Source organism: Gorilla gorilla, chromosome 8, assembly GCF_029281585.2.
Source record: "Gorilla gorilla gorilla isolate KB3781 chromosome 8, NHGRI_mGorGor1-v2.1_pri, whole genome shotgun sequence".
Classification (NCBI taxonomy): Eukaryota; Metazoa; Chordata; class Mammalia; order Primates; family Hominidae; genus Gorilla; species Gorilla gorilla.
Window position 1 is genome coordinate 20,769,913 of NC_073232.2, and position 23,266 is coordinate 20,793,178.

Genomic DNA, 23,266 nt, shown 5'->3' on the forward strand with positions numbered 1-23,266 from the left:
CTCCGTGTATCAGTTCCCTCTTGCACCAGCTCCCCTGTGGAGTGGGGCCTCCTCATCTCCTCCCAGGCAGCGAAAGTCATCTTAGTAAGGGTAAGCAGTGACCCTAAGCCCTGGGGGCGGTCACTTTTATCAGGCTCTGCGACCCCCGTGCTCCCCCGTGCTCGGCCTCGTCGGTGGCACTTGGCATGACTGCGAGGTCAAGCTCAGGTGTTCTAGAAATTTAACTTTATTTTGTTTATGAACTCACTTTCCATTTCCAGATACCTGGAGGCAGAAACTTAAAGTGTGGACCCCCAGCGTCTGGATGAGAGGACACAAAGCATTAAAAAGTCAACGTCCGCGCAGCCAGGCCCCCCATGTGCTCGCCCTCCAGGCTCGGGGCGTTTCCCAGGCAGGTAGGGGAGCGGTTGCTAACAGTGCAGCGCCAATCACCCCTGACGCTCGTTTTCCTAATGCAGGCAAACGCCACATTCCCGGTGTTGGTGCAAAAAGAAATCATCCTACTCCTCCCCTAGCTTAAACTTTCCCACAGGCCTTGTCAAACAACCCCTGGAGCCGGCCTGCAGGTTTTCAATCAGCGCCTTTCACCGTGCGGGGCGCGGCGGGGAGCGGCGAGCAGGGGGAGGGTCTCGTGGGGGCGGGGCGTGCCGGGGCGGGGCGTGCCGGGGCGGGGCGTGCCGGGGCGGGGCGTGCCGGGGCGGGGTGGGGCGTGCCGGGGCGGGGCGTAGTATGGACTGGGCCTGGCCTGGGGCGTCCCCGCGAAGCCTGGGCCTGTCAGGCGGTTCCGTCCGGGTCTCGGCCACCGTCGAGTTCCGTCCCGGCCCTGCTCACAGCAGCGCCCTCGGAGCGCCCAGCACCTGCGGCCGGCCAGGCAGCGCGATCCTGCGGCTTCTGGCCATCCCGAATGCTATGGCCGCCGTCGCCGTCTTGCGGGCCTTCGGGGCAAGGGGGCCCATATGTCTCTGGCGCGGCCCCTGGGCCCAGCTCCCCGCCCGCTTCTGCAGCCGGGACCCGGCCGGGGCGGGGCGGCGGGAGTCGGAGCCGCGGCCCACCAGCGCGCGGCAGCTGGACGGCATAAGGTCAGCCCCGGGCCGCGCGGGCTCCTCGCGTTGGGACCGAGTCGGGGTCAGGGCGCCGCCATTGACCCGGGGAGGACCCGGGGAACCGGAGCCCCGTTTACGCCCCTGGGGAGGGAACTCCCCGTGTCCCGGACCCGGGCCTGGCAGCGAGACGCGCAGGTGGGATTGTAGGGCCGTCGGTGGGACTGCCCGGGGCTCCAAAGCCCTCAGGGCAGCCTGCGGGGTCACTGGGCCTCCAGTCGCTGGGCCTGCGGAGAGGCCTGGAGAGGAGGGCTCTGGGCCCCAGACCCGGCTCCAGGGGAAGTGTGGGCTTGGTCGAGCTGCTCCTTGGCCCTCACACAGAGGCGCGGGGCTGGGGGCCAGGACAGTAAATAGGACAAAGTACACAGCTTCCTGAGCGCTGCCCTTGTGGCTACAGGCCCAAAACTCTTAAAAATGTGCTTGTACGCCAACTGGAATCTGGGCGATGGAGTCATGAAGGTGGAGGGCCCTACCCCCTCCAGGCCTGAGCCGGGTGCTTGCCTGGCCGGGGCAAGGGTGCAAAGGGAGGCCTGCGTACCGTGTTTCAGCATGTTTCAGTTCTAAATCAAGCTATTAAATAAAACGTCGTCTTCTCCTACCCTGAGATGTTTACCTTCCGAAGAAGACCTAGAAGGCCGCGTGTGAACTGTTAATCCTCAGATGACCAGGTGGTTCCCCGCAGGGGTAGAGAGCCAGCCCCTGGCTTCAGCGTTTTCCTTTTCTCCTCACCCTCCTCTCATCGTTTCCTACCTTTGCACCCGTCCTTTCTGCTGCTCTGCAAGGGGCTGGGTGCACAGATCTGCAGACACCCTTCCAGCCCTCATGCCCTACAGACAGCTGCTCTTGGCCACCTTTGGGCTTGGGGTGCCCACAGCAGGGGCTAGGAATTCCAGGGTCTCAGTAATGGCCCCAGGGTTTGGAAAGGGGATGGTTCCCTTCCCTGTGGACCCCTTGCTCATCAACTACAGGAGCACAGGCCAGAGTAGGGCCCAGGCCAGGGCCTTTCTTGCCCATTGCTAGGTTTCTGCTTCTGTAAATCTGGTCACATCTGGTTGGAAGCCTGACTTCTGGGCATGGCGGCCAGATGACAAAAAGGAGGCCAGTCGAGTTCTCCAGAATTAAATATGAATCGGCAAAGGTGGTGACTGAAACACTCTCACATGAATGCTAGGGTTTGTTTAGTAGGAAAGGAAACTTCTTAACCAAGCATTAAAGCAGCATTATGTTGGGCACTAAGCAGGTGAACTTGAGCAAGAACTTGAGCGACCCGCCACTCTTCAAGTGTCCCTTTTCCATGCTCCTCCTCCCAGCAGCACTGCTGTCATGGACCCAGGGCCAGCTCTGTGCTGGGCTCCCTGCATCCATGATCCCTAATTCTTAACAGTGGCCTGCAAAGTGGATAATTTTATGCCCACTTTACCGTGAGGAAGCAAGTTCAGAGAGGTGACAGCCTGTTCAGGGCCACACGGCCAGTAGGTCTCACCAGGGTTCAGAGAGGTCCCTCTGCCCCAAAGTGGTTTCTACTTTGTTTCTACTCACCACTTGGTTTGAAAAGAGATGGCGAAAAAACGGGATGTGATGTCATTCCACTGCATTCGGTGGAATTGGCTGTGAAAAAATAGAAATGCTATTTTTTGTCATTAGGTCAACAGATATTGAGTGTCTTCTCTGTGTGAGAACATAACAGTCCCTCACTTCAGGGACCTTCTCATGGTTTACAATAATGATCTTCAGACAGCTCATGGGGGCATTTATAGGGACCATCTCTTACTTTGACACTTATCACATGCTCTGGTGGTGACCTTATTCTTAAAGAGGTTTTCTCTTCGGATAGGTGATATTGGTGGAGCTCTCGGTGCAAGGCATCGCATGTTTTGAACCAAGATGGCCACTGGGAGGGTTCAGTGAAGAGATTTTTTTAGGAGGTATTATTAACAGGTTTTGATGCCAGTTGAATCAGGAAGGGATAGGAAACTAGAATGACTTTTTCTCTCATTCAGGCAACTGAGTGGCACTGCTGAGATAAGAAAGAGAGGAGAGGGGCAGGTTTGAGAATGGGGGGATGCCCAAAGACACCTAGATGGAGAAGGCCAGTAGACATCGGAATGAACGCGTGTACCTGGAGCTCAGCTCAGAGGCAGCTGTTGACATCAAAGTCATCGGTGAAGTTGCCTGGGAAGAGTGTGGAGGACAGAATTCAGGATGGCTGGCATTCAGGGGTTAACAGAGGGCTAGTAGCCCACGAAAGAAGTCAAGAAGGACCGACCAGAGAAGTACAAAACAACCAGGAGAGAAGAAATCTGTCTCCAGAAGGAGGGAGTGATCGAGATGGCCAGTGGATTTGGATCTGGAAATTAGGAGATGGTTGGTGAGAAGAGCTTGGGTGGGGCGGGAGGAGCTGAGCCTGGTTCCTCTGGGTTGGAGAGTGGACTCTTTAGTTTAGAACACTCACAGTGTGGGAGCCAAACAGCTAACAGGACACATGAACAGATTCCGCAGCGCACGATGGCCTCGGGGGCTAGAATCTTTTTATACAATTTTGCCTGAGACCTTAGCGTTAAGATTAAGCATACGTCACCGATGGGATGGCAGCTTTTTATATTTGCTACAAGAAGCACCCTCAATATTTGATGGAGAGGTTTATAAGCAGTTCTCCCACCACCCCCACCAAATATAAGTTTTGAAGTCTATCAGCAAATCAGCGCAAGTAATTTTTGTACTTAGCAGAGAACAATGTTTATAAGAAACAACAAGGTGAATAGCACAGCCACCTGAAGACTGCAGCAACCTTGAAATGGTATTCCAAAGAAAGTGGTTATTCTTATTGAAATCAATTCAGTCATCAAACTTGTTTTCCGGAAAACCATGACACAGAATACTATTTATGGAGGATCCAAGTTGGCTGTACCGCGGAAGGAATATCAGATTCAAAAAAGATTGAGGAAGGTAGGAAACCTGTAGGTGAAAACTGATAGGAAACATATAAAATATATAATAACAATCTGGTGTTTGGCTCTTTGCCCATTTCTTGTAACAGCCAAAAATAAGACATTTCTGTGTATAAGCAGCAAGATGACAATACAGGTTATTTTATTCAGCACGTGGGATGCCTCAAAAGAGCGAACAGGCCTTTGGACGCCAGCTTTTTGTGAGAGGATATGTCCAGAAGAGCCCTCTTGCTGTGTGGCTTGTACTTTTTTCCTTCATGTATCAGCCCACTTGCAGACAGCATGAATTGTTTTGTAAACCTACAGGATGCCACTGTAAGAAAAGACGGGCCTAGGTGCAGTAGCTCACGTCTGTAATCCCAGCACTTTGGGAGGCTGAGGCGGGTGTATCACCTGTGGTCAAGAATTTGAGACCAGCCTGGCCAACATGGTGAAACCTCAGCTCTACTAAAAATACAAAAATTAGCTGGGTGTGGTGGCACACACCTGCAATCCCAGCTACTTGGGAGCCTGAGGCAAGAGAATCACTTGAACCCGGGAGGCAGAGGTTGCAGTGAGCTGAGATCATGCCAATGCACTCCAGCCTGGGCAACAAGAGTGAAACTCCATCTCAAAAAAAAAAAAAAAAAAAAAAAAAAAAAAAAAGATGGAGTGGGTACAGAAAAATAGAATGAATGAATAAGGCCGAGAATTCTATAGCACAACAGGGTGACTATAGTCAATAATAATTTAATTGTACATTTGAAACTAACGAAGAGTATCATTGCATTGGATTGTTGATTTATCCTTTGTCATCCACAAAGGATAAATGCTTGAAGGGATGGATACCCCATCTTCCATCACGTGATTATTGCGCATTGCTTGCCTGTGTCAAAACATCCCATGTACCCCATAAATATGTATACACCTACTATATGTACCCACAAAAATTAAATATAAAAAATTGGGTCGGGCATGGTGGCTCATGCCTATAATCCCAACAATTTGGGAGGCTGAGGCAAGCGGATCACCTGAGATCAGGAGTTCAAGACCAGCCTAGCCAACGTGGTGAAACCCCGTCTCTACTAAAAATATGAAATTAGCCAAGTGTGGTGGCGGGCGCCTGTAGTCCCAGCTACTCGGGAGCCTGAAGCGGGAGAATCGATTGAACCCAGGAGGTGGAGGTTGCAGTGAGCCAAGATCTGGGGAGTTATTTTCATTCTGGGCTCATTTTCTAACTTTTTTCTAAGGAACAATGGAAAGAAAGCAGTGGAAGGTAGCCACTGTTTGTCAGATTTCTCCAGCGCCTGCTCTCATGCTAAGCTTGCAGCCTCTCTGGGTGGTGTTGATTTTGGAACCGCTGTGCGTTGCCCTCTCCGTGGAGGTGGCAGTCATGTTTCTGACAGCAAACATGGAGAAAAAGAGAAACAAATCAAGGGAAGAGGGAGGAAACCCAGCCTGCATTTCAGGTCGCCTTTTTCTTGTTTTGACTTGGCTGTAACTCCAGAGAGTTGACAGACCCTCTAAATTGGCACTAAGCCCCAGCAGTTCTCCTTTCTTGTCTTTTAAAAATAGCTCCTAGACAGGAATCGCAGGGGTCCTCACTTGTTTTGACTGGTGTGTGACCCTGTGGTTGTACAATGTTCTTCACAGGAACATCGTCTTGAGCAATCCCAAGAAGAGGAACGCGTTGTCACTTGCAATGCTGAAGTCTCTCCAAAGTGACATTCTTCATGACGCTGACAGCAACGATCTGAAAGTCATTATCATCTCGGGTATGTATCTGATATCTGTCCTTAGTATTCTGCAGTGCCCAGAAGAGCTTTCTGAGTCTTTAGTTAACTGGGGCATCCCTTTATTTAACTGGAGAATTGTTTTGAAGCTCCTTTACAAGAACATTAATTATGGAAAACACCTGTGTAGTTGGTGGTTTGGTCCTAACACTATTAACTGCAGAATTTATAACAAAGGTGACTGTTCAGTGAAACTATGTCTTTTCCTTTTTGTTAGATACTAAAACATTTCTGTACTTGGCTATACTGATCTTCCCCTCAAAATCAGAGAATTGATTTCTTCATGGACCTTATAAAATGGGTTTAACCACTAATCCTTTGGGGCATTTGATTGGTCTGACTTTTCTTACCAAGCTTTCCAACTGATATCTGCAGTGCTGGAAAAGATGCCATATTCTGCTAATTTGTTTGCTTGCTCCAAAAGGAATTTTTACAGAATTATTTTTTCTTGTGATGATGGGACTGGTATAAATAATAGTAATATTAGCATTTTAAAGCGTGCACAAAAAAATATGATGATGATGCTTTGTGATGCTATGTTTGTTTGGCAAATCAAGCATCAGTGTTTCTGGAGGCAGAAATTCAGAATGTTACCATCTTATCCATGGTTAATCAAAAGTGTTCAACTGTTTTATATGGTGAAGAGAAAAGAAATTAGAACTAGTACAGTCCAGCAGCCATGTGGGATGTTACCTGGATACAGCAAAGGCAGTTAACGTCTTTTTTTTTTTTTTTTTTATTTGATACATAGTCTTGCCCTGTTGCCCAGGCTGGAGTGCAGTGGCATGATTATAGCTCATTGCAGCCTCAAACTTCTGGGCTCAAGTGATCTCCCGCCTCAGTCTCTTGAGTAGCTGGGACTATAGGTGTGTGCCACTACACTCAGCTAATTTTTTATTTTTTGTGGAGATGGTGTCTTACTATGTTGCTCAGGCTGGTCTCGAACTCCTAGCCTCAAGCAACATTGCCACCACTGTGCCTGGCTAATTTTTAAGGTTTTATTTTGCAGAGACAGGGTCTCACTATAGCTTCTTAACTACATAATTACCTCACTTACAAAAAGACAATAATATTGCCTATCAATCAAGATAACTACAACAGCCAGGCATGGTTGCTCATGTCTGTAATCCCAGCACTTTGGGAAGCCAAAGTGGGCAGATCACTTGAGGCCAAGAGTTCAAGACCAGCCTGGCCAACGTGGCAAAACCCCATCTCTACTAAAAATACAAAAATTAGCTGGGCGTGGGGGCAGGCACCTGTAATCCCAGCTACTTAGGAGGCTAAGGCACAAGAATTGCTTGAACCCGGGAGGCAGAGGATGCAGTGAGCCGAGATCGTGCCACTGCACTCCAGCCTGGGCAACAGAGCAAGACTCTGTCTCAAACAGCAACAACAGAAACAAAAGGGAAGTATGAGAAAATGTTATCAGCTCATCAGTAGGATGACATTTTCTTGTTGATGACAGCAGTGATAGCAGCCACATCTTATGATCCCTCATCTGTAAAATGAAGACCAGAAGGCTTCAGAGGTCTCTTCCTACCCTCACCTTCCCAGTTCAGCCATGACGGCTGGCCACTACTTGTAGATGAAATGACATGGACACTGCCTTCGGCATGGGGGATTTTGATGAGCTTGTGTGACTCAATACACTCAGGCCAGAGCGAGTCCCCAAATAAAGGCTCTGTATAAAATACCTTCGCCTTGGTAACTGAATCTTCTCCTTATGTAATTGTGTATTTCTATCATTTTCCATGAAGAAATTTTAGGACACGGAGGCACCTAAAAAATGTCTCGCCTTGCATTTTTCATCACAAAATTCTGGCTGGAACTTTTCAAGCAAACTGGAATTATTCTTCTCAAAATTAGGCCATTAACTTGCTCTAAGTGAAAGTTTGCTGAAGTTATTCAGTAGACAAGGAAGGGAACTAACTGCCCAACTCTGGGTGTTTACATCTTTTTGTTTTCTTTTCTCAATTGGAAACATTTGCAGCTGAGGGGCCTGTGTTTTCTTCTGGGCATGACTTAAAGGAGCTGACAGAGGAGCAAGGCCGTGATTACCATGCCGAAGTATTTCGGACCTGTTCCAAGGTAAGCCAGGACGACAGTCGACAGTGCAAACCTGCAAATGATCATTACATTAAATGTTGAGTTCGCCTTCGACCTTACAGATAAGATTTTATCCATGAGACCCAAACACCCAGAGCAACTGGAAACTGTTTGGTCATCAGATCCTTTATCCAAGCAATTATTTGTTTTAGACCTTTTTTTTTTTTGAGACAGAGTCTCCCTCTGTTGCCCAGGCTGGAGTGCAATGGTGCAATCTTGGCTCACTGCAACCTCTGCCTCCCAGGTTCAAGCGATTCTCCTGCCTCAGCCTCTTGAGTAGCTGGGATCACAGGCATGCACCACCACATCTGGCTAATTTTTGTATTTTTAGTAGAGACGGGGTTTCACCAGGTTGGCCAGGCTGGTCTCAAACTCCTGACCTCAGGTGATCCTCCTGCCTCGACCTTCCAAAGTGCTGGGATTACAGGCATGAGCCACCATGCACAGCCTAGTTTAGACTTTTAAGAAGTGACCATAATTTGCTATTGATTTTGTCTTATACCAAAGAAAGTGGAATATAGGATGGTACTCATAGTTGCCATGTCTAGCATTGTGGGAGTATGTCTTGGTATAGAAGTTTGGAGTAAGAAGGAAAAGGTGAAAATGTGTGTCTTTAGGGAAGAAGAATCTAAGATTATAATAATTTTAAAAAATTTTAAACTAAAACAACTCTATTAAATGGGAAAGAACATTAATAAATGGAATAACAATAATGGTTTTTAAAATTATTTTTGAATGCTTCTTTCAACCAGCCTTTATAATCACCACCTCCAAGTAGGAAAATTAACCTCTTCGTTGTTGCTTCTTTTCTGCCTCTTTCACCATATTAAGGAGGAAAAATACCGACAGCCACAGAGGAAGAAGAGGCACAAAAGTTTTGGATGATTTATAAAGGCATGAAATCAACCCCTTGGGTAATGAAAAATTGAATAGAGAATCCAGCTTTAAGTAATACATTGTTCATCTAATGACCATTTATTGAGCACCTATTATAATACCTGCAAGGCATTGAGGGAAACATAAGAAAAAATTGTTTTCTGCCAAACTGAAACTGAAAATCTATTTGGGAAACAACACATATAAAATGGTTTCATAACCTGCCTCTAAGATAGTTTAACCTAATTTTTTATTCATTCATCGGCTTATTCATTCATGTATTTGGTCATTAATGACTTCACAGATGTTTAATGATACAAGACAGAAGTGAGCAACAGGGATGTGAATGGGAAGATGATTAAGACATCCCCATTTGTTTTCCTTGCCCTTCCAGAAACCCATAAAGCGATCAGGTTATATTTTTCTCACTCCATGGAAGGATAAACAGGAAAAGCAATTTACTCGAAGCCTCATGGGGAAGTGGGAGCAAGTTAGAGCCGAGACCTGGGTCTTTCGTTTCCTACATTAATGATGTTTATGTAACATTCCACTCTTGGGTTTGCCAAGCCTTGGTGCTTTAAAAGTTTTTTTCTACAAATACCCAGTGTGTTTGGCTAAAGTTGAAAAGCATCAAAGAGAACCAGTAAAGCCCTTTTATCCTCCCTAAGGGTCTGCTTTTATCACTCTGCTCTGGTAACTTGGTGAACTGGGATCTAAACAGCATAGCCATGGGCCACAGGGGAGCAGGCCTTCTTCAGAGGATAAAGCCCAGATTTCTTGGAAGCCCCTAACCCTTGGAGGCCTCTGACTCCCTGAAAAAGACTCAGTGCATAAACAGGGCCTACCCCAAAGTAGTAAAATAGGGCTGAAAGTGTATTGATATCTTTAAACCATTTCTAAGAAAATAACATTGTCTTGGATAAATATGAGTGCCATGAACTTGTGCAAGATTTCCATTTCCAAGTGAAATCAACAGCAGATTGGAACAGAATGAGCTAGATATTTCATTGTTCAGTTCATGCATGAGAAAATTTGATTTTAGAAAGGAGGATAGAGGTATCTGAATTAGCTAAGCATCTAAAAACTATACCAATTGGTTATAGACGACAAGTACTGCATGATAGTTAATTGTATACAAACCAGGAGTAGGGCAAATTAAGAATGAGTAGAATGAGAATGAGAAGAACTTGACTCTGGAAGAGTGAAAATGACCTGCCATGGCGCTCAGGTTAGAGACTTCTTCCTTGTCTCTCTACTTATATCCTGTTGAAGTTTGGAGATGGAAACTCTAGTTCAGGAGAAGATTCTGCACTTTGCTCTCATACCCCGTCAATCAAATGACAATGGGACAAGGTTTCTTGCTTTGGGGAAATAACGTGAAACCCTTAGCGATGCTGTTAAAGGAGGTTAGGGCAGAGTTCTATTTATGTCACATTTTGGAGTCAGCAGACCCAAAACAGTACCTAATTCAGGAAGGTCAAATAGGTATAATCAGTTCTTGACTATCAAGTGTTTGATTATTCTAGCTTGTTGATTATTTAAATTCCCTTTGTCTTTTCTGAACTTCTCTCTAACTTTATATTTTAAATAGTCTTTTTTTTTTTCTTGAGACAGGGTCTCGCTCTGTCGCCCAGGCTGGATTACAGTGGCATGATCTCGGCTCACTGCAACCTCTGCCTCCCGGGTTCAAGCAATTCTCCTGCCTCAGCCTCCTGAGTAGCTGGGACTACAGGTGTGCACCACCACGCCCGGTTAATTTTTTTTTTTTTTTTTTTTTTTTTAGTAGAAATGGGGTTGTACCATGTTGGCCAGGCTGGTCTCAAACTCCTGACCTCAATGATCCGCCCACCTTGACCTCCCAAAGTGCTGGGATTACAGGTGTGAGCCACAGCACCCGGCCTAAAATAGTCTTAATCATGAAAGTAATGAGTACTTGTAAACAGTTTTGAAAGTCTAGAACAGTAAAAGATCACCGATGTCATACCATAATCATACCACCCAGAGAGAACCGTGATTAATATTTTGCTGTATTTCCTTTTAGATCATTTTTCCATGTGAACCTGTTTTTCTAAATAATCATATATAGATGAGATTACAGTATAGAATTACATAATATGATTATAGCATTGATTGCTTACTATATGCCAGATAATATTTTAAGTACTTTAGATATGTTAATTTATATAACTGTCATGTTCTATAAGGTTGGTGCTATTATCATGTCCATTTTACAGATGTGAAAATTGAGGGGTTAAATGACTTGTCCAGGATTAGGCTGAGTAAGTGACAGACTGGGCGTCAAACCCTGGCAGCCTGGTTTCAGACCACTGCATAAGCTCCAGACTGCCATGCTGGTGTTTCTCTTGGAAATTTTCATTTCATTGAGAATACAGCATCCTAGTCAATGGATGTAGTTTAGTTTCCATTGCCATTTATTTATTTTGTATATTTATATTATTTATAGTTTGTTACTATTATAAAATAATGATTTGGTGAGCATCTTTGGCATAGAGCTTTTTACCTATTTCACATTATTTCTTAGAAGTAGAATTCCTAGATCAAAGGTGAATGTATGCATTTTTAGGCCGGACACAGTGGCTCACATCTGTAATCCCAGCACTTTGGGAGGCCGAGGTGAGTGGATCACTTGAGGTCAGGAGTTTGAGACCAACCTGGCCAACATGGTGAAACTCTATCTCTACTAAAAATACAAAAAAGTTAGCCGGGTATGGTGGTGCACACTTGTAATCCCAGGTACTCGGGAGGCTGAGGCAGGAGAGTCACTTGAACCCGGGAGGCGGAGGTTGCAGTGAGCCAAGATTGTGCCACCGCACTCCAGCTTGGGTGACAGAGCAAGTCTCTGTTTCAAAAAAAAAATTAATAATTATATGCTTTTTTAATGCTGAATATATACATATTACCTATTTTTCTGCCAAGTTTTATGAAATCCTAGCCATTCACAGATGATGGACAGGACAGGTAGACTGTTCAACTCTAATCCCAGTCAACTGGCTTTTCATTAGTAACTTCACTTCCTTGGGTGGTGCAACAACACTCAGAACGAAAACGAAATCTTTTCTTTCTTTGCAGCAAGACTTTAGAAGTTCTTGGGATTTCTTCCCCTTGTTATTCATTCCAGTTCACTGGTAATGAGCACTCTCACTAGCCCATCCCCAGTCTCACCTTACAGTGCATGAACCCCCTAAATCCGTGAACAGTGTTGTGTACAGGTGTTTACTTATCTGTGCATTCTTCTTCTTTTTATTTTTATTTGAGACAGAGTCTCACTGTGTCACCCAGGCTAGAGTGCAATGGCGCGATCTCAGCTCACTGCAACCTCCACTTCCCAAGTTCAAGCAATTCTCCTGCCTCAGCCTCCCAAGTAGGCTGGGATTACAGGCACGCGCCACCACACCCAGCTAATTTTTGTATTTTTTTTTTTTAGTAGAGACAGGGTTTCATGATTTTGGCCAGGCTGGTCTCAAACTCTTGACCTCAGATGATCCACCCACCTGTGTTCTTCTGAGGAGGATGTATTTCCTCATTTATCCTAGGGAAGAGAAATGTCATTAGCGTTTATCAGGTTCTCAAAAGGAGACCTCCCCCCAGAAAAGTCAAAAAGCACTAATATAGGATATGATACCATAGCCTTAAATATATAATTGGTTATTTTAGAAGAAAGCTAACGAATATCAAATGTTTATGGATATAAAAGATAAGCTTCTTAGACAAAATCTTCAAATCAATGAAGGTCATTTGTCTTTGAATACCTGCCTTGGGGAAAGTAACCCAAATTTCGTTCCCGTCCTCTCTCCCTGCCAAGGTTCAAAGAGCAGCACTTTAGAAATTGAAGTTACCATAGCAACACACTCTGTGGCATGAAAACATAAGCTGCAAAAATAAGTTAAAGTTCTGGAAATGTATTGGTTGGAGGGGTCACATTAGCACATTTTTGTCTCTCCTCTCTGTGCCAATGGCTCTATTTTAGGAATTTTGTTTAATTTGATGACAGCAGAGTCCCCCCACCCCCATTTTAATAGAATTGGGAGCATCTTCATGGTGGTAATTGGAGAAGTAATTATTAAGAAAACTGCCTTCAAGGCCCTTTTCCACCTCAGTTTTTCAAGGAAGCACCAAATACCAGCTTCAGACCTTTAACACAAGAGCGTCACACAGGCACAGTGAGAACAGAACTGTCTGTGAAGGGTTTGATTTGTTCCCCAGAGAGAAAAATCCACACTCTTCTTCAGCACATTTGCCAGGAAGGCAGGCGGGGGTCTGTCACTACTCAAGAGCTGAGCTTGTGGCCACCCCCTGCGGCAGCCCCCACCAAGCTTAGTGTCCTTGTTGTACAATAGGGCTCTGCCCCCATGGGGCTCTCAGAAAGACCAAATTACACTGCCTGGTTCAGAGTAGATATTTAATAGGAGTTAGTGCTTTCTGTGCCTTTTTTCACCTTTCTTCCATAGAATCGGATAAACTCACGCTTATGAAAAGTGCTCTGGAAACAGGAAAGTCATATAAAATGATAGACGTTGGCTGGGCGTGGTGGCTCACGCCTGTAATCTGAGCACTTTGGGAGGCCAAGGTGGGTGGATCATTTGAGGTCAGGAATTCCAGGCCAGCCTGGCCAACATGGTAAAACCCCATCTTTACTAAAAATACCAAAAAAAATTTAGCTGGGCGTGGTAGCCCGTGCCTGTCGTCCCAGCTACTCAGGAGGCTGAGGCAGGAGGATCGCTTGAACCCGGGAGGAAGAGGTTGCAGTGAGCCAGGATCTTGCCACGGCACTCCATCCTGGGCAACAGAGTGAGACTCTGTCAAAAAAAAAAAAAAAAAAAAAAAAAAAACAATAGGCGTTAATGTCGTGCCTCCCTCTGGGTGGAAATGAAGTAGGTGTGTTTGTCCCGCAGGTCATGATGCACATCCGGAACCACCCCGTCCCCGTCATTGCCATGGTCAATGGCCTGGCCACGGCTGCCGGCTGTCAACTGGTTGCCAGCTGCGACATTGCCGTGGCGAGCGACAAGTCCTCTTTTGCCACTCCTGGGGTGAACATCGGGCTCTTCTGTTCTACCCCTGGGGTTGCCTTGGCAAGAGCAGTGCCTAGAAAGGTAATTTAACTCCCCCCACCCACCTCTGCCTCCCAGCCTTCTCCGGAGTTCCTCCTCCAGTGCATGCGATGATTCAAGATCCGCTTGTTAAAAGTGCCTGTCATATCAGGACGTTCTGCCCAGAGTGCCTCTGGCTAGATGGGCCAGGATGTTCCCTCTAATGGCAGGGAGGGAAGAGCCGACCGCCTGCCTGTTCCTCTGTAGCTTCTGACGCCAGGCGTCAATTTGTGAAATCACTGCATTTCCATCATGCGTACCCTCAGTACCACTGGGTAGGTTTGCCGATTAGTTTTGTTTGTCTTCCTAATGGCACATATTTTGTAATCTTATCTGAAATGCAATTGAGACTCAGTTTTGTTGCACTGAATGGTTGCCCATGAGATAGAATAGCGTGCTGACATAATGCCAGTATCCAGAGCCTAGGATAGTAGTGTCGCTGGCTCACTCTTCATCAACAGTCTGTCTTGTTCCAGAACGGATTTAGAGTAGGTGATTTCTGGAGTGTGTTGGGTTTACAACGGTTGCATTTCAGGAACACGAATCTCCTGTGCGTGGTATGTTGAATCTGCCCAAGAAGGAGCCGTGTTGCAGAGTGGTTTTGTTAACTACAGTGAAGTCTGTTTCCGCCACAAAGCTTTCTTCCTTCCTATAACATCATAAAATAATATTTCCTAAACTTCCCTCAAGTGTAAACCAACAGTGTTCTTGTTGCGGAAAAAGTGCATCCTTGTACTTAATTGGAAATCTGTAAAAAAGGGGGCAGAATCTTAGACCACACCAAGTAAAGAAGCTAAACTGCTTTCTAATGTATGTGATCTACTTCAGCATCAGCTGTGAAAATCAGCAATTGCTCACATGCCTAAGACGCAAAAGAAATAAGATCCAAGGGAAATCCAGTAGTAGGACCAAGAAGTTTAGGGAAGTATTCCTTTCTTTTGCAGTGCCCCTTTGTTGGTTTTTGCAGAAATGTGTGTTTGTGGGGAAATTCTGAAGACAGATACCTGCGAACACACACACTTAGGACAGTGGGCTGGAAGTGGGCTTCGCGCTACAGTAGGTGACGGCTGGCTAAAGTGTCTTCAGACTAAGAGGATGTTTTCGATTCTGTCAAGATAGACACTTACCTTAAACTCATTCAGTAATTTTTTTTTTTTTTGAAACAGAGTCTCGCTCTGTCACCCAGGCTGGAGTACAGTGGCGCTATCTCAGCTCACTGCAATGTTCAAGGGATTCTCCTGCCTCAGCCTCCATAGTAACTGGGATTACAGGCACGTGCCACCATACCCGGCTAATTTTGTATTTTTCGTAGAGATGGGGTTTCACCCTGTTGGCCAGGCTGGCCTCAAACTCCTGACCTCAAGTAGTCCGTCCCCCTCGGCCTCCCAAAATGCTGGGATTACAGGCGTGAGCCACCGCACCTGGCCCATTCAGTAAATATTTCTTAAGACTCTACTTTGTGTATAACAAATTGATTGTCAGAGCTTATTCATAAACTATCTTATAATGGTGCAAATCAACTCACAAGGCCTTTGTCTAATAAAAGACAGCTGTGCTGACAGCTGCTTGTCCTCTTCAACACCTGATGTTCTGGAAGGTTCCACAGTAAAGCACTTGAAACCTTGAAGTCAGCCCTACTGTCTGGATAAGAACCCATTCTCTCTTAAACTTTTGAAATCAAGGCTTATTAAATTTGATTCCTAGAAACTTAACGCTAGACCATATTTATCAAGTTTTAAATTGATAAAATTTAAAGTTTTTGAGAAGAAAAAGGGGAAAATATGACAAAAACAGGCCTTAAGTTCCAAGGAAGCCCAGTCTTCAGAAACCCCATTTCATAATCACCCAGTTGGATGAACCAAAGTAGCTTTTACCTTCCAAGGACAGACCTTCTCAGAAAATGGGGCAAAAAATCTCCGGACAGCCCTGCTCAGGTTCCTGGTCTCTGTTCTCATGTTCTGACCCCCAGAAGGCCTCTAAATCACTCGACCGGAGACTCGCCAGTTTCTTCTAATCAGCTGCCTGAAAGCAGTTCAGAGTTCTGTCAACAAGTCCTTGCACGCTGCTGGGCCACTCAGAGCCGTGACTCAGGAACATGGCTTGGGGTCAACACTGAAAAGCAGAAATCACAGTACTGATAAAGGGAATTTTGTAGGAAGAAACAGTCTTTTGGAACTTAAGGCCTTTGTTAGGTTTCTGGATTTGCAGATCTAATTGTGTGGGCCTGCTTTAGGAGGAAAAACTGGGATTCATAACAATCTAATAAACCTGACCCAAACCACCTGCCCGTTGTCTTTGCTGATTGTGCGCATGTGAACCCATCCACGGACATCCATGCACAGGCCCACAGAGTATTTTGGGGGGTGGATGCGTGTCCCTCATACACCCACAGGGAAGCTAGCAGGTACTTTGCAAACTGGCCTGGGCAGGAAGTTGGGCCTGTCTCCCACTGGATAAGACAACATGTATGGGTCACTAGTGCCCTCTCCTGGCCGCCGCAGGGACCTGCTTGGCTGTGCTGGAGACTGGGGCAGAAACCATGCAATCAAGCCTGTCTGTTCAAATCAGACCAAGCCTGGACATGAATAATATTCCCCATTTGTAAAGAGCTTCTCTCCTTGGGCATGATCTAAATAATGCATCTTCCTGGCATCCTATAAAACACCCTGCCTGGCGCAGCTGCTCCGTTCCCAGGCAGAGCTGGCCTTGCTCAGACCCTGAGCCAGTGCCTCAAACAGCCGGCCTCACTGGAGAGCATGTGGGAAATGAGAAGCCCTTCCTCCCAGAACAGTCATTTTCCTGAGGCAGGCAGACTCTGATTTCCTAATCAGCTAATGAGAACAGAGTGGGGTTTCCAAGCTGGAAAGATGGTTAAAGCCCGCTGCTCAAACTGGTGCAGATGTTAGAGAGCCTGGGAGAAAGGCTGGATCTCCAGCCTGCCCCAGACAGGCTGCGTTTTAGCAGTGATTTGTGTGGCCAGAGGTTGGGAGTGCAGTTTTAGAGGACGCACAGTTCCACACCCAGTTTGCAAGAGGGTCTGGGAGTTTCAGGGCCTCGTGTCCTGTGTCCGGCCAGTGAGATGGGACTCATGACCCTTACTCCAGTGTGCTTCCCTCAGAGCCTGGCCTTGTGGCAGCCCCAGGGACAGACCCTGCTGGTGCCACGGTGCCAGTGCGAATGCATGTGTGTGTGTGCACAGGTATCCCATGGGTTCTGTTCAGGCCTGACTCTTTCCATAGTGCTCCTCCTGCAGCTCCTCACCCTGCTGCTGGTGCTCCCTGGGAGACAGATGCCATGTGCTGTGGTCTCAATGCTGTGTCCTCCCCAAATTCCTGGGTTGAATCCTCACTCCCAAGGTGATGGTGTTGGAAGGTGGGGCCTTTGGGGGTGATGAGATCATGAGTATGGAGCCCTTGTGAATGAGATCAATGACTTTATGAAAACAGCCCCAGGCTGGGCGTGGTGTCTCATGCCTGTAATCCCAGCACTGTGGGAGGCCGAGGCGAGTGGATCACCTGAGATCAGGAGTTCGAGACCATCCTGGCCAACATGGCGAAACCTCGTCTCTACTAAAAATACAAAAATTAGCTGAGTATGGTGGCGCATGCCTGTAATCCCAGCTACTCGGGAGGCTGAGGCAGGGGAATTACTTGAACCCTGGAGGCGGAGGTTGCAGTGAGCCGAGGTCGTGCCATTGCTCTCCAGCCTGGGCAACAACAGCAAAACTCCATCTCTTAAAAAAAAAAAAAACCGCAGTCCCAGAGAGCTGCCTTACCCCCTTTTTCTCCATGTGAGGACACAGCTAGAAGGCCCCGTTTACGAACCAGGAAGCAGGTCCTCACCAGTCGCTGAGTGCTGGCACCCTCACCTTGAACTCTCCAGCCTCCGGAACTGTGAGATATAAATGTCTGTTGTTTATAAGCCACCAGGCTGTGGTGCTGTGTTCCAGCAGGCTGAATGGACTAAGACACCACACCCATGCAAAGGGGCATGACGTGGGGAGAGTCCCTTGTGGGCTGTGGCACACGGCTCTTGCCACTTGGGTGGCCTATGAGATCCAGAAGACCCCTCTGCTTTAAATAATCACCCCCGTTCCAAGGCTGGGGTAACCATTTAAAAGCCAGCATTAGAGATCATGGACCATCTGCAGTTGGCCTAGTTGTGTTAAAAAATAGGTGTTGCATTCACTGGGTGCCTACTGAGTGCCCAGGACTGTTATTATACGAGCCTTGCACCTGCTATCTCTAATCCTTGCAATACTGCAGGAGGCGCTCGTTTTTGTTTTCCAGATGAAACAAACTCCAAGGCATTAGTTGAAGGTCTTGTGGTTAGTAAGTGGCAGAGCTGGGGTTGGAACTCAGGTACATCTGGCTCAGCCAGGTCCCTTGAGCTCAAACCAGGTCCCTGAGCTTTTCTTCTGCAAGCAAAATCGTCACAGTGACCTCCCTGATTTATGTCTGGCTCAGATGGACCATTTTTCCCCCAGCCTTTCCATTGTACTTGATGTGACAGTGTGCCCTGCTGTCATTAGTTAGTGGCTTCTTCACTGTGTCCCTTGGTGATGGTCATTTGTACCCGAGCGTGCTGGCTGTGGAAGTGAGAGGTGAGAAATGGCTTGCTCAGAGGTCCCAGGAGGACCAGTGCCCAGCAGGCTTGGGACCAGGCCCCGCCTGTGAAGCTTGGACTCCAAAGGACTCAACCCCAAAACATCTGGGGCATTTGGAATTCCGTGCAGTTCTGCAGCTACACACTGCCGGCCCAGGCTGCAAGCCCCCCACCTGGGATGAATACTTGCCCATCTGCTGAGCCGGCCAGGAAGGAACACTTACTACTTTGGATTTACTCTTTCCTCCTTCCAGCTGTGACTCCATTCTTAACGACTCTGAGAGTCATCTAGGACTTGATCATTGCAAGTGACAAAGGGATCGATAAGGTTGACTTGGGTGGCTTTCGTTGTTTTTTCTTGTTGCATCAGTTTTTCAGCCTTGGCCACTTCCTGACACTTGGTCCCTCTGAGTTCCCCAAGAGCCGCCTGTGTCAGTGGAGGGTAAGTGGCTGGGAGGAGCTGTGACACGGTCTCCACCTTGGCTTCTGATCCCAGCTGACACGCAGTTCAGGGGCAGAGATGGAGCAGGGTACTGTCCTGGCCCCGTGCTGTGACACAGCTGTTCACAACAGGATCTGCTTTTTAGCTCCTGGTTCAACCAGGGCTTCAGACACGCTTTGGCATGAAGTGCTCTTCCTGGTCAACTAAAAATGGTCTGCCCTGGAACCCCCATAGCTGTCACGTTCCTGCTCCCTCCAACGTAAAATCGGTACAGTTCCAAAACAGAGGTGGTGATTTAGTCCATGCCTTTAACTTTACAGAGGAGAAAAGGAGGCCCTGCATCACCCGTCCCTGGCTGCCAGCCCAGTGCGTGTGGGCTCCATCTCCACCCATGGTGGCAGGAGGGGCCTTGGGCCAGGCTTCTGGTCTCTCTATCCAAGTTCAATTCTGGGGGATCCAATCTAGTCCTGTGGCTTAAAAACCTTCTAGATCCGTGGTTCTAAACTGGGAGCAGTATTGGCCCAGGGATATGTGGCGATACCTGGAGACATTCTTGATTGTCACAGCTTGGTGGGGGGTAGGTACTACTGATAACTAGAGAGTGGAGGTCAAGGATGCTGCAGAACATCCTGCAATGCACAGGACAGCCCCCACCCTCCCTGCAAAAGTTATCCAAACGTCAGTATCACCAGGGTTGAAAAACCCCACTCTACATGCTGATGCCTCCCCTGTGTGTGTCTCCGGCTAGTCCAGCTATCACCAGGCAACAGGCCACCCACAGTATAGTAGCTCAAGACAACAGAATTTGCAATTTGGACAGGGCTTAGCGAGGAAGGCTTCTCTCTGCTCCAGAAGGTCGGCAGCCTCAGCTGGGGATTCATCTGAAGGCTGCTTGCTCACGTGTCTGGCTGTGGATGCTGCCTCTGAGCTGGGCCCCCGCAAGGGTGGTTGGCGGCACACTGCACCCGGCCTCTCCATGTGGCTTGGGCTTCCTCACAGCATGGAGGCCAGGTCCCAAGAGCAAGAGCCAGAGCCAGCTGCAAGCTGTATCACCTCCTTGCCCTTGTCTCAAAGGAACAAACCTGCCACTTGTGCTGTACTCTATTTTCCTGCCTGCCTGCCTGTCTTCCTCCCTCTCTCCTTCCTTCCCTCATAAATATTTGATAGGTTGCTTGCTATGTGCAGGACAGTCTTCCAGTGCTGGAGATACAGAAATCAACAGAAGACTAAAAAAAATGGCCAGGCATGGTGGCTCACGCCTGTAGTCCTAGCACTTTAAGAGGCCAAGGCCGTGCGGTCACTTGTGCCCGGGAGTTCAAGACCAGCCTGTGTAATATAGTGAGACCCCATCTTGGAAAAATAAAAAATCCTGTCCTACTGGAGTTTACGTGCTACAAAGGACATACACTATAAAAAAACATGAAATATATAGGGTGTTAAATGGAGAGAAGTGCAAAAGATTTAAAATGTAGTCAGACGGGGGTCGCATCAGGGTTTGTTTTACACTTGGAGCAGGGCAGCCATGGAAGACCTCAGTGATAGCGGACGCAGGACCAGAGGCCTGCAATGAGGGCGTGTGTCAGGATGACACCCAGGGAAAAGTCACCTCAGGCAGAGGGACCAGCGAGTCCGAGGACCCTGAGGTGACAGTGCATGGGCGTGTTTGAGGAACATCAGGGATGCCACCAGGATTGTGAGAGCCTGAGTGAGGGGTGGGGAAGGGAAGGGCCCCTGCCTGTGTGTCCTTGTGCACCTGGGGACCACTCTTTTCCATTTTGACTTTAGAGGGGCCAGGCTTGGTAGCGTGCGACAGAATTGGTTGGTGCAGCACGCAGTGTTTGTGAAGCAGAGGACACGGTGGGGAGGGAGGGAGCTGGGCTCCCCCGCTCTTCACCAGCCCTGGAACCTCAGGGGAGGGTAGTAGGAGGGGAGAGGGCATCCTTTCCTTGCCACATCTTACCAATTGGTGAGTTAAAACCATGCTGGGCTCTACGTCTGGTCCTTGAAGACATTGTCTGTAAATCCTTACCTCTCCAGGAGGCTGGGTCTGCTCTTTCCAGTCAGGCCAAGGTGACAGCCCCGTGACTGCTTATTGTGGGAGGTGGCCCCAGTGGGTTCTGAGAGGTACTGGAACCCCCACTCCCCGCCACCCCACCCCCACACTGCAGTGTCTGTGGGGCATCCCATCTGATGTGGCTGGCATCCTGTGCCTGGCCCTCAAAAGAGGTAGACGAAATCCCCAGCCGTGCAAGGCTCAGTGACCAGATCTTTGCAGGAGCAAGAGAACACGGGACAGCCACTGCTCCCCTGGGCCTGGTGTGATTTCTTTGCTCTTGGAAAGATCCGCTCTCCTCTCGGGCAGGAGTTAGGGCACTGAAGACGTCAGGACTGGCGGATGATGTGGTATTTGAGGAAGCAGGTCATTGAGCCGAGGCGGGACTCAGGTGGCGGGGGCGGGTCACAGGAGAGCACCTCAGTGACCTCCCGTGTCTCCCCGTAGGTGGCCTTGGAGATGCTCTTTACTGGCGAGCCCATTTCTGCCCAGGAGGCCCTGCTCCACGGGCTGCTTAGCAAGGTGGTGCCAGAGGCGGAGCTGCAGGAGGAGACCATGCGGATCGCTAGGAAGATCGCATCGCTAAGCCGTCCCGTGGTGTCCCTGGGCAAAGCCACCTTCTACAAGCAGCTGCCCCAGGACCTGGGGACAGCTTACTACCTCACCTCCCAGGCCATGGTGGACAACCTGGCCCTGCGGGACGGGCAGGAGGGCATCACGGCCTTCCTCCAGAAGAGAAAACCTGTCTGGTCACACGAGCCAGCGTGAGTGGAGGCAGAGGAGTGAGGCCCACGGGCAGCGCCCAGGAGCCCACCTTCCCCTCTGGCCCAGCCACCACTGCCTCTCAGCTTCAACAGGTGACAGACAGGCTGCTTTTGTGACTTGATATTGGTGTCACAGCATTTGGCCTACATTAAAAGCCACGATTTCATGGGGAAAGGACAAAATGGAGAGTGACTGAGGTGCTGACCTCAGTGCAAGGCTGGTGAACCCTGCAGCGGGCCAGCTATGGTGGGAAGCCTGGCATTTGGGGTGCTCCTTGCAACGTCTTAAGCAAGTGACCCCCCTGACATAGCAGAAGGTGGCAACCCATGGAGGCAGAAAGAAGGACGCCAGCCTGACCCTTATCCGAAACGTCCTAAGCAGAGTTAATCCCGGCTGCTCAGGAGAGGCGACACATTTCAAATCTCCACGAGATATTCTCCACACAGAAAATCTTCTTGATTCTATAGAGACTTAATCATGCCTATGGCTTTGAATAATCTTATGTGATTTAAATAAATTAAATCTTTATAGAGACTGGTATGTTTTATCTCCCCAGCTACACTGCAAGCTGTCTAAGAAAAGAAAAAAAAATCAATTAACTGTTTTTGTATGCTCACGCTGATGGCATAGAGTAGGTGCCTCCTATTTCTATAACAAATGCCCTTGTTATCCACATTTTTGTGAAACCCGGACTCCAGGCTCAACCTGAGGATGAAAACACTGGGGAGAGGAGGTGGGGTGCACACATCCTACGCATTAAGAGCACCTCCTCCCGGCTGGGCGCTGGCTCCCGCCTATAATCCCAGCACTCTGGGAGGCCGAGGCAGGTGGATTATCTGAGGTCAGGAGTTCAAGACCAGCCTGACCAACATGGTGAAACCCATCTCTACTAAAAATACAAAAATTAGCAAGGTGCAGTGGCGTGTGCCTGTAATCCCAGCTACTCGGGAGGCTGAGGCAGGAGAATCGCTTGAACTCAGAGGCGGAGGTTGCAGTGAGCCGAGATGGCGCCACTGCACTCTAGCTCTGGGGCGATAGAGCAAGACTCCGCCTCAATTAAAAAAAAAAAAAAAAGGAACACCTCCTCCAGACACACTTCCAAATGATGCTCGGCTTCCAGGAGAGATCACAGACCAGAACCAGGTGCAGTGCATGAGTTTCCCACCTGAGCAAGGGTTTGACTGGGGACCTAAGTCTATGACCTGCTGGCTTCAGGTCAAACGTGGCCCAAGAAATGTCCCAAATCTCTTGTCCTCAAGATTGCCGTAAGGCTGATTGTTTAAAACCAGTTTATTTCACCTGTGAGTAGAACGTGGCCTTTCATGGGATGAGTACCACGCTGGGGATGAAGAGCTGTAAGGCTCTAGCCTGTGGTTATTCAAATGGCCGGGGCAAGGGTCTCATGGTATGGGTGTCCCTGAGTTGTTTTCACAGGTTTCTGTTGAGAAAGACCATTTGTTTCTTTTCTAGATTTTAGAAAACATAGAG

At 48.1% G+C, this 23,266-nt stretch overlaps 1 protein-coding gene across 3 annotated transcripts; it reads left to right on the plus strand.

Annotated features, from left to right (window-relative positions):
* Positions 1-724: 724 nt before the first annotated feature.
* On the plus strand, positions 725-22,310 carry ECHDC3 (enoyl-CoA hydratase domain containing 3). Of its 3 annotated transcripts, none has more exons than XM_004049056.5 (5): positions 725-1,079; positions 5,681-5,802; positions 7,811-7,908; positions 13,716-13,916; positions 21,461-22,310. In XM_004049056.5, exons 1-5 carry the CDS (start codon positions 730-732, stop codon positions 21,779-21,781), a joined length of 1,092 nt encoding a protein of 363 aa, XP_004049104.5. In that variant the 5' UTR covers positions 725-729; the 3' UTR covers positions 21,782-22,310. The 3 variants fall into 3 exon arrangements, with proteins under 3 accessions (XP_004049104.5, XP_063565949.1, XP_063565950.1); XM_063709879.1 differs by lacking the exon at positions 21,461-22,310 and adding an exon at positions 14,449-16,196; XM_063709880.1 differs by lacking the exon at positions 13,716-13,916.
* The last annotated feature ends 956 nt before the right edge of the window (positions 22,311-23,266 follow it).